The sequence below is a fragment of the Kogia breviceps genome, chromosome 14 (genome assembly GCF_026419965.1).
Source record: "Kogia breviceps isolate mKogBre1 chromosome 14, mKogBre1 haplotype 1, whole genome shotgun sequence".
NCBI lineage: Eukaryota > Metazoa > Chordata > Mammalia > Artiodactyla > Physeteridae > Kogia > Kogia breviceps.
Window position 1 is genome coordinate 74435501 of NC_081323.1, and position 10843 is coordinate 74446343.

General features: G+C 61.3%; 1 protein-coding gene across 3 annotated transcripts in view; it reads left to right on the forward strand.

Annotated features, from left to right (window-relative positions):
- SBK1 (SH3 domain binding kinase 1) overlaps positions 1-9991 on the forward strand; it is a 51336-nt gene extending 41345 nt beyond the window's left edge. For 2 of the 3 annotated variants that reach the window (XM_059038209.2, XM_059038214.2), the window contains exons 2-4: positions 4188-4420; positions 5861-6063; positions 6826-9991. In XM_059038209.2, coding sequence (XP_058894192.1) covers positions 4195-4420; positions 5861-6063; positions 6826-7665 — 1269 coding nt within the window. In that variant the 5' untranslated portion in view covers positions 4188-4194 and the 3' untranslated portion in view covers positions 7666-9991. Of the gene's footprint in view, positions 1-2840; positions 2968-4187; positions 4421-5860; positions 6064-6825 lie in introns of all 3 variants that reach the window. The other variant, XM_067012574.1, reaches the window with a different exon arrangement.
- The last annotated feature ends 852 nt before the right edge of the window (positions 9992-10843 follow it).

Below are 10843 nucleotides of genomic sequence, written 5' to 3' on the forward strand. Positions count from 1 at the left end.
GGAAACTCTCCCCCCACCACTGTGGCCCTCCCAGCTTGTGGCAGAAGACCCAGCCCATGGGGCCAGAGCCTTTGTGGTCAGGGCCACGACCACTGCCGTGAAGACTGGGTGACGCCCTCCTGCCTTCAGCATCCCAAATGGGGAATCGAGGGCCTCCCTCGGGGCCAGTGAGGACACACACTTGAGGTGCAAGTCACGTGGGGTCCCCTGGGGCGGCACAGCCAGCTCAAGTGTGCACGGATGCAGCACCAACTACACCTGGTGAATGAAGGTTGGCCAGGACCTCTGCTGCCTGGTGCTAGGAAGTTCACGGCCGTCAGGTCCTCAGCTGCTTCTCCAGGTGGAGGCAGTGACAGAGACGAAGGTAAAATACTTTTAGGTCAAGTTCCCCCTGATGCCAGACGTCTATGCCTTCAACCACCAGTGAGGCTGCTGTGTCTCAACTTCACTCTCTGGGCTCAAGTCCCCACCTGAACAGCGGAGCTGGTACACCTGCCTCAGGGACTGTTGTGAGGATTGAGTTAATGCACGTGGCACACCTGGACCGGTGCCTGGCACCCAGTCGGCTTTCCGCGGAAGCTCCGTGATGGCACGCGCATCCCTGGCTGAGGCTGTATCCTCTTCTGGGTCTCCGTTTCCCCACTCAGCTACTGAGGGATATGGATGCGATGTTCACACATTCTGACTTGGGGGAAAAAATAGTGGTTAAAAGCACCAACTTTGGAGCCAATGCCAGCAGTAGCTAGATGACCTTGGGCAAGTTATTCAGTGTCTGTGCCTCATTCTCTTCACCCCTAAAATGGGGATAATAATAATACCTACCTCATGGAATTGTGAAAATGAGTTCATCCTCCAAACAGGGCCTGACACGTAGTGAGTACATTTAAGTGTTAGCCGCTGCTATTACCGTTATTATTTTCTTCCTCTTATGGATGTGGAAGCTGAGGCCCAGAGAGGTGCTGTGACCTCTTCAAGGTCACCCAGCTAAAAAGTGGCGCACGTTAGGATCAAGGCCAAGCCTGCTGAGCCCCAAGGCCCGTGCAATTTCCATCGTTCCCCACTGCGCCTCTTAAGTCACGTGTGTGGTAACTGGGACAGAGGCAATGTGTACCTGGAGGGAGGATGCAGCAGCAGGGACAGGGTGCGGGTTAATTCCTTGTCTCCTGCTGACACCTTGCAGAGAACAGGCCTGAGGGGAGAGGGAGGTTGAGGAGTGAGGGGGGGCAATATGCAGGAGCCCCCAACCTGGACCCTAGGAACCAAGGGAAGGGACAAGGAAGAGTCGAATTTGATGTAATACCAGCCCCCAGGGCGCTCTTGGCCTGTTGATGGGGACAGACAGGGACACAGCTGAGACCACCATATTCAACAGAGGCCCTGAGAGAGAGACATACAGACCCTTTCTGAACCCTGGGGCCCCTCAGAGACAGAAATTGGCACCTGGGGCAGCAGGGCAGGCTTCCTGGAGGAGTGGAACCTGAGGATAATGAGCTCAGGAGATGGGGCAGGGGGCAGTGGAGGCAGGCAGCAGGAGTGGCGGAGGGCACTGGAGAGGCGTGTTCAAGCTGTAGCGAGACAGAGCTGGGCAGTGGTCAGAGCATGGGCTGAGCCCGGGGTGAGGGAGCAGGTGTGCCCCCCACCCAGCCCGGTGCCTGCCCAGGGCAACTCTGAGGCCAAAGCAGCAGAGATAAGCCAAGCACCCCCTGGGGGAGGAAAGTGGGGAGGGAAGAAGGGCTTCTAGCAACTTGGCGGCTGCCAGTCAAGCTCCCAGGAGATGTAGAAAACAGCCCAAACTGATCTGACAGGGCCAGAGCCCAAAGTGGGAGCGTTGCCACACATGTGCACACATGTGCCCGCTCACACGTGGCCCGCCAGCCTCAGCAGCCCTTGGGGAGTCCACACACATCAGGAGAAGTAGGTCAGCATAGCAGCCCAGCGCCGGGAACTCTTCCTGGTGGGCAGGGAAAGAGTTCAAGCTGAAGAGGGTGTGCGCTCATCAGCACCCCTCGGGGTGGGGTGGGCATGGGTAGCCACACACCCTCCACAGGAACGGCCTTACCTCTCCCGGCCGCTTCAGAGCAGGTCGTTCTCACTCGGCGTCCTTTCCACGCAGCTAGCGGGTGGACGTTTGATAAGAGAGAGCTGACCCCTTCCAGCCCTGAAACCAGAGGAAGACTTGTGGGGATATGTCACCCCACTTTAGCGCTGCAGCAGGAGGAGCCCAGTGCCGTCCAGCCTGGAGCAGGAATTGCATAGACTTGACGACGGTGCCAGGCGGGGTTGGGTTCAACACACTGAGGGTGGCGGAGGAAGCAGGACTGGGTGTCAGTGGGCTTGGCGCCATCCCTGCCACTTCAGGTCTGTGAAATGCGCTGGAGATGCTCTGAGGGCATCGTGTGGGACTTTGGCGGGCTCATGAATGGAGGGGAGGGGCCCGCATGGGGGAGCAGGATCCTGAGGAAGCAGAAGGGGGCGGGGACGGCCCCCTGCTTTCCCAGCCAGCCGGGAGGCCGTGCAGATGGAGCTCCGTTTGGAGCTGGGTAGGAGGCAGGAAGTTCCCCCCTGTTGCTCCTCCTCTCCGCGTGGAGTGGGAGGCTGGGTCGTGCCAAGGGGGAAGGGGAGGCAGAGGAGGAGAAGAGGGTTTGGGCCTGGGAGGGGAGCGGCCGGGCCAGGGTGAAGATGGCAGGCTCGCAGGGAGGGCTCACCCCTGCTCCCAGCCTCCAGCCGTGCTCGGCAGGCGAGCGTGGAGGTCATCCGAATGAGAACGCGTCCACACCTGACACTTTGGGAGTGCTTACTGTGCACCAGGCACCAAGCACTTCGCGTCCTTTGACCCTTAGGGAAAAGATACTACTATCCTTTTGCTAAGATGGAGAAACGAGGCACAAAGAAGTGAAGTCACCTGCACGAGGGCATCCAACTAGCGAGTCACAGAGCTGGGCTTCAAACTCGGCAGTCTGGCTCCAGGTCTGTGCCTTCCCTCAGAGCCGCGGGGTTGTTCTGCAGGGGTGGCGGCTGAGGGGTGGGCTGCGGCTGCTGAGAGCAATGGGTGGTCCACCTGGGGTTGGAGGGAGAAGGCGGTGAGGGCAGAGGAGCTGCACCAGGAGGCAGCTCCCGAGGGTCCAACCTAGAGCGGATTCGGCGCTGGCCTCCCTTGCTGGCGTGCACACAGACACGGACACGCGGACACCTCCCGGGGTCGCAGCTCCCTGGTCTAAGCCTCCCCCATTAGACAGACGAGGGATGCAGAGCCCAGATGGGCATTCACTGTCACCCAGCCCTGAACTCCCCCCACTGCAGCTCTCTGCCCCCCTCCCTGGCACCATCTGGAGGCAAACTCAGTACCCCTGACCCGACGGGGTGGGTGTATCCAGGAGGGCCTCCCCAACCAGCTCGTGTGAACATTGAAGGGGTCGGTCGGTGAATTCGGAGGGTAGGGGCGAGGGAGGGCGGATCTTTGTAGGACAGGCACTCTGCCCTTGTGTCTGGGGAGCCTGGGTGGGGCCCTGGGGCTACAGCTGTAGCTGTGTGTACCTGAGCCAGGCTGTGTGTTGTCGTCTGAGGTTGGGGGAGGGATTAGAATGCTGTGATGGGGGTGTGGCCACACCTGCACCGCCCTGCCAGACTTTCATCTGAGACCCCTGCCCTCAGACCTCGTCTGCCCCTCCCCCTGCCATATTTTCTCTACGGCCCATGTCACCTTTTATCATAATATATAATTCATGGGTTAACTGTGTTTTGTCCATTTCCCCCCCTAGGACATAAGTCCTGTGAGGGTGGGAGTCTGGTCTGTGTGTTCAGTGCTCTGTCCCCAGGGCTCCAAAGAGGGCCGGCGAACAGCAGGTGCTGATCAGTGCTTGTGAACTGGAGCACTCATGTGAACTCAGTATGTGGCGTGTCTTTGTGTGACATAAAAACGTGTGCCGTGCCTGACACGGTGTCTGGATGATAGCATGAGACAGGCCAGCGGTACCCAAGTGGGGGCTGGGAGGCAGTGGCTGTGTCTCTGGGGAGTGCTGGCTCAGGCCCGGCCCTGAAGCTTTGGGGGAAAGGTAATGCAGCAAAGATGCCTGTTGCCCCCTCGTGGTCATCTTCGGCCTGGCTTCGGACTCAGCCCCGGGGATCCTGGGCCCTGGGGAGGGAGGAGTAGGCCCTGGCTTGATGTCACACTCCATGCCACACACCAGGGAGAAGATGAGCGTGGGCTGCCCAGAGCCCGAGCCGCCCCACTCCCTGCCCTGCTGTGGGCCAGGGACTGCCCCTGGGCTGGGTGCAGGTGTGCCCCTCCTCACTGAAGACATGCAAGCGCTGACCCTCCGCACACTGGCCGCAAGCGACGTCACCAAGCACTACGAACTCGTCCGGGAGCTGGGCAAGGGCACCTATGGGAAGGTTGACCTGGTAGCCTACAAGGGCACAGGTGAGTGTCTGCAGGGTGGCCAGCTCTAAGACAGGAGTGGGGACTTGGCTGGGGCCCTCTGCAGGGGCCAGGAGGCCAGCAGGAGGCAGAGTCAGTGGTCCATGTGGAGAGAATGTGGCCTGGAGGGGACCAGGCAGATGGGACAAGGGAGCAATCTCTGGGCACAGTGCCCAGACTGGAGAGTGGGCTGCTTTGGGGCCATCCAGAGTGCCTTTGGGACAGCCAAGGGGATGCTCCCGGGGACGTGTGGAATCGGGAGAGGTCAGGGCTGGCGGTGGTGTTTGGGGAATCACAAGCATATCGGTGATAGCAGCCCCCAGGGAGGTGGACCGAGCTGAGAGGGGGTCCTCGGGAACAGGGCACCATGCTTACAACGGGTAGGAGAGGGCCCTGTGAGGTCAGTGTGGCCGTCTCCATTTCTCAGGTCACTGAGGACTCTGAGACCCAGAGAGATTCAGTCACTCAGCCAAGGTCGTGCAGCTACAGAGGGTGTGAGCTAGAATGAGACCCCAGTAATCAGCTCCAGGGCCTTCTTGCTTAACCCCTGAACTTGAATGCCTTCCCCACAGTGTAGGCTCACAGCAGTACCCACACAGCCAGTCAGGGACAGGGGCTGCATGAGCGCCCACAGCTGCACCCAGAGGAGACAGGGACACACCCAGAGGAGACAGGGGCAGTAGAAGGAGTACTGGACATGGGGTCACCTGAGCTTTGCTACTTGCTTACTGTGTGACCTTGGGCAAGTGACTTGACCTCTCTGTACCTAGGTTTCCTCCTTTGTAGAATAGGGTAGCATTAATGCCCAGCTGATAGGGTCCTAACGAAGAGTGAGCTGTGCACATGAAGTGCAGAAGGCAGGCCTGTGATGTGTAAGTGCTCTGTGGACACACACGTGTGTCACACAGCTATGCACCCAGGTGGCTACAGATGCCTGCTCAAGCTCAGAGTCAGGGACGTGTGCCTTGCAGGTCCTCATCTCTCCGTGTCTAGTGCCTTCTTATTTATTCATCCATTTAAGAAACATCTGTTGAGTACCTACTGTGCACCAGACTGTTCTGTTGGCACTGGAGATACAGCAGCGAACAAGACAAAGGTTCCTGTACTCAGGGAGCAGCCTTCTAGGTGGGCGAGACAGACAGATAAATAGGTACACAGTATGTCAGGAAGAAAGTGAGAGGGTGGAGGAAGCCACAGGCCCTCATCGAGGGCTTCAGGCTGGGCATGGAGGACCCAGGCTGACCCCTGACTTGCTGCATGGCCTTTGACAAGTCCCCTCTCTGGGCCTCAGTCTCCTCTACCTGTGAGATGAGGAGAGTCACACCTGCTGGGGCCGTCATCGTGCACTGTGGCTGGGACAGGCTGTGCAGACAGGCATGGGTGTGTGAGGTGCAGGGGCACAGGGAGGGGGGGTCTTCACCACTGTCACTGTCACCTGGCCAGGCACAAAGATGGCACTGAAGTTTGTGAACAAGAGCAAAACTAAGCTGAAGAACTTCCTACGGGAGGTGAGCATCACCAACAGCCTCTCCTCCAGCCCCTTCATTATCAAGGTCTTCGACGTAGTATTTGAGACCGAGGACTGCTACGTCTTTGCTCAGGAGTACGCGCCTGCCGGGGACCTGTTTGACATCATTCCTCCTCAGGTACATGGGTGGCGGCCGAGGAAGGGGAGACTGTCTTCTGGGTCCCCGGAGTATGAGAGTCGAGGAGGAGTCAGGCGCCTCCTGACTTAATCATTTATTAGGCGCCTACTGTATGTCAGTCACTGTTTGGAGGGCTGGGGATACACAGCAAACAAGACGAGGTCCTGCTCTGGTCCTAGAGGAGGAAACACACACTCCACAGTCAGCCAGATGATGCACTGAGATGAGGAGCAGCCAGGGTGATGGGGTGAAGTCCAGCAGCCCCCTCCTCCGCAGCTGCATAGGAACAGGTGGGGACCCAAGAGGGGAGGTGGCAGGGCCACCAGAGGAGGTGCCCTGGAGTGGGGAGAGTGCCCGGGGGGATTCTAGGCACCTGGTTTTTGCAGTCGGCCAGGGTGAAACTGCTCTGTCGCTCACCGGGTAAGTGACAAGGCCTCGGTGTAAGGGAAACGGGCATGTAACGTGTGCTGAGGAGTTAAGAGTCGTGCGGGATAGGGCGCTTAGCAAAGCACCTGGCCCAGGGTAGGCGCTCTGGACAGTTGTTGTGGGAAATGTTGGGAAAGTGAGGAAGGTGGGAAACCACGGGGCCAGGGAGGGAGCCAGCGATGCCCAGGTGGGATGAGGGAGGCTGGCTGGCACCGGATCTACCCAGGAAAGGGACTCGGAGGGAGTTCAGGCGAGCGGTGGCGGGGACGGGAAGGAGAGGACCGGGTTGGGGCCGGCCGGCGGCCCTGATCGGCTCTCCCATGTGGCCGGCCGCAGGTGGGGCTCCCGGAGGACACGGTGAAGCGCTGCGTGCAGCAGCTGGGCCTGGCGCTGGACTTCATGCACGGCCGGCAGCTGGTGCATCGCGACATCAAGCCCGAGAACGTGCTTCTGTTCGACCGCGAGTGCCGCCGCGTGAAGCTGGCCGACTTCGGCATGACGCGCCGCGTGGGCTGCCGCGTGAAGCGGGTCAGCGGCACCATCCCGTACACGGCGCCCGAGGTGTGCCAGGCGGGCCGCGCCGACGGCTTCGCGGTGGACACGGGCGTGGACGTGTGGGCCTTCGGTGTGCTCATCTTCTGCGTGCTCACCGGCAACTTCCCGTGGGAGGCGGCCTCGGGCGCCGACGCCTTCTTCGAGGAGTTCGTGCGCTGGCAGCGGGGCCGCCTGCCGGGGCTGCCGTCGCAGTGGCGCCGCTTCACCGAGCCGGCGCTGCGCATGTTCCAGCGGCTCCTGGCCCTGGAGCCCGAGCGCCGCGGGCCGGCCAAGGAGGTCTTCCGCTTCCTCAAGCACGAGCTCACGTCCGAGCTGCGGCGCCGGCCCTCGCACCGCGCGCGCAAGCCCGCCGGGGACCGCCCGCCGGCCGCCGGGCCGCTGCGCCTCGAGGCGCCCGGGCCGCTCAAGCGGACGGTGCTGACCGAGAGCGGCAGCGGCTCCCGGCCCGCGGCCCCCGCCGTCGGCCCCGGGTCCGGGCCCGCGCCTGCGCCCGTCCCTGTGCCGGTCCCCGTGCCCGAGCCCGGCCTGGCTCCCCCGGGGCCCCCCGGCAGGACCGACGGCCGCCCGGACAAGAGCAAAGGGCAGGTGGTGCTGGCCACGGCCATCGAGATCTGCGTCTGAGCCGCCCCCGCCGCCCTCGGGCCCCGGGCGCCGTGCAGCAGCCAGGCCTGGGCGCAGGGAGCCGCCCTGGGCCGAACCGGCCAGCCCCCCGCGGCGGCAGGAGGGAGTAGTGGTAGACGCCCGGCCCGCGGCTGGTGAGATCGCCACCAAAAGGAGCCAAGCCCCCCAGGCCCGAGGATTCAGAGGCCCCCTGACACCAGGAGCAAGGGAGCTTGCCGGCAGACTCCCCACACCTCCCTGAACCCTGGAACCCTGACTAGTTGCTCCCGGCCCTTTGCACCCCCTGGCAGATCATCCTGCAGGCCCACCCCTGGTCCTGCCCTCCCGGCCTCCCCGCCCCCCACCCCCACCCTGGGCACGAAAAGGGGCTTAAGTGCTGGGGCAGAGGAGGGCTTTAGGGCCGCTGGGCACTGGCTGGGAGGAGGGCAATAAGCTGAGAGCGGGGGCGTTGCTCAGCGGCCACCTGCCCCTTTCCTGGGAGGTTGGAGGGGAGGGACCAGGCCCCCTGCAAAATGTAGCAAATGTCTGGAGGCTGCAGAAGTGTGTATGTGCAGACACAGGGCCGAACTCCCCACCACCCGGTCCCCAGATGAGGACACTGAGCCCAAAAGGAGGGCAGCCAGCCGAGACCACACAGCCAGAGAGGTGGAGCTCTGGCTGCCCTCCCCTACCCCATAGGGATTTCAGGACAACTGAAGGGCTCCGGGGCCCCTACATCCCTAGGCCAAGGGAGTGAGTGCAGAGCTCAGGGCCGGGCCCGCCTGCCCACCACACCTTCCCCAGGCCTGGGAAACCTCTCAGATCCTTCTCAGTCCTCGCTGCCCCAGCCCAGACTCAGGGGCCTGGGCTTTTGGCAGGCGGCCAGGTGATCTGTGCCAGGAATTTCTCCTGGGTTTCTGCTGGGATCTAACATGTCAGCCTGGGGCTGACCCTATCCCCATGTCTCCCAAGTTTCTGGTACTGGGGTGTGGGTGTGAGAATGGGAGGCCCTGGAAGTGGGAGGGGGTGAGTGTGTGAATAGGTACGTGTGCAGTGTGAGTGCATGCGGAGTGCACGTGTGCGTGTAGCCTCATGTGTTCAGCGGCTGCATCCAGACGCCTCAGTAACTCCACCCCAGCATTCTCAGCGGGCAGCTGCCAGAGGGCATCCAGGCCTGTGGTTCAGCACACCCCTCAGGGAACCCGGCAAGGAGGCACCTGCAGGTTGGTTCAGGACCCTAGGCAGCAAAACAGAGCAGAGGGACCCAGCGTCACCCAGCACGACTCCACGACCCCCGCCCCCGCCGGAGGCCTGGACCCGCAATAACCTCAACATGGGTGAGGCTGCTCCCCTGCCTGGCAGTGACCCATCCACTGTTCCGGGCCACACCTTCCAGGGTTCCTCCTGGGGTTCTCGGCCATTTGAGGGGGCTCCCTGACGGCTGACCAGAGGAGCCCCTCTGGCCTGAAGTCCCCACCTCTCCATTCACCCTCATTCCCACCGCGCAAAAGGGCTATAGGTCCCCCTGCCCTGCCCGGGTCCAGTTTACAAACAGTGTGCGGTTGCCCCAGGGCCTGGCCCCCACCCCTCCTTGGTGTGCCCACCCCTCTTGAGACCCACCTCCCCAGCGGGCATTGGGGCCCTCCACATGCCAGGTAAGTAGCAAACCCCTCCTCCCACCAAGGGCCAAGTCTCAGAGAAGGCCCCCCCATCACTGCCCCCGGCCCACCTGGAGCCCATCTGGGCACCTCTCCCAGCCGCAACTTCTCCTTTTGCCTTAGGCCTCTTGACATCCTGTCTCTCCTGCAATAACAAGGAAGCGCGATTCCAAGTAGACGCCCCTTGCGTGTGCCCTCTCTCTCTCTCTCTCTTTCTCTCCCCACCCCCACTTTCTCTGTTAAGATCCTGTCTGAGAGTCTCTCCCTCGTCGTAGTATCTAGGATGTTAGAGTGGGGAAGGGATCGTAGTTCTGTAGCCCAGCCCCTGTTTCCGGAGGCACAGAGAGGGGACAGCAGCGGCCTACAAGGAAGCAGGACTGGAACCGGGTCTGCGCCCTCCCCATTGGGGCCTTGCTGCTGCTGCCGCCACCACCTCTGCTGGTTGGGCTGGGACCCTGTGCCCCTTAGGAGAGGTGTTGGTCACAGATGTTTACCTCAGTTTATGTCACTGTCGAAGAAAAAATACAGCAAAAAATTAATAACATCGTAAACATGAAGACTTAGAAGACAAAAAAAAAAAAAAAAAAAAAAACCCTCGCAATTCTTCTGTGAAGGTGTATGTGTGTGTGCGTGTGCGCCGGCATCTCTGTCCTCCCGCGGGCAGGCCGGGTCATCCCTGCCCTCTGTCCCAGCCCTGTGCCCCCCACATTGCCCCCTGTCCTTCGGTGCTTCCCAGAGGCCCCTCTGAGCTGGCCTGTGGGGTGTGGGGAGCCCCTGGGGGGGAGGCAGGGCCGCAGGTTAGCTAGAAGGTCTCCCACCAGGCCAGCTGAGCAGAGCCCTAAGGCCGCCAGTGCACCCCGAGCCCACTCTGTGGCCGGCAGGACAGTCATGGTGGCTGGCGTCGGCATCCAAGCCTGGCTCAGGGCCTGGGTGGAATACCAGCCCCAGAGCCCCAGACCCTTATGTTGCCACCGTCCCCCACCATGTGTTTGTAAATACTCTGGCATCCTTTGGCCCTGAGAAGGTTTTTAAATGTGTTGTTTTCTTCTCTAATCATGACAATTGCTATAAAATAAACAAAAGTTTAGAAAAATTACCACTGGGTGGCTGTCTTGTCTCAGGTATGGGGTCGAGAGGGCGGCACATAGAATTACTCTGGAAACTGAAAACTTGACAGCTGGTTTAAGGTGGGGTCTGCAGAGTCCAAGTGCAGCTACTGCAGGGCTCCTGTGACCTCTCATGCGACCTAGAGTAGGCCCAGGCCAGGGCCTGAGTGTGGAGGGAACAGGACCCACGTTCTGGGGGAAGAGGCAGGGACTTGTCCCTGGACTGGAGTCCGGCTTCGGCGTGGAGCCCTTCAGACTGGGCAGGAAATAGAGGCGGAACGCCCAGGGCAACAGAGTGGGTGATTCATCCAGCCGCTGCTCAGCAAATGTTTACGGAGTGCGTTCTGTGCACCTGGCTTCCTAGCGGGGCCTGGGGATGCGCCAGTAAACAGGACAGATGGGGCCCCTGTCCTCAGACAGCCAGCGATCTAATGA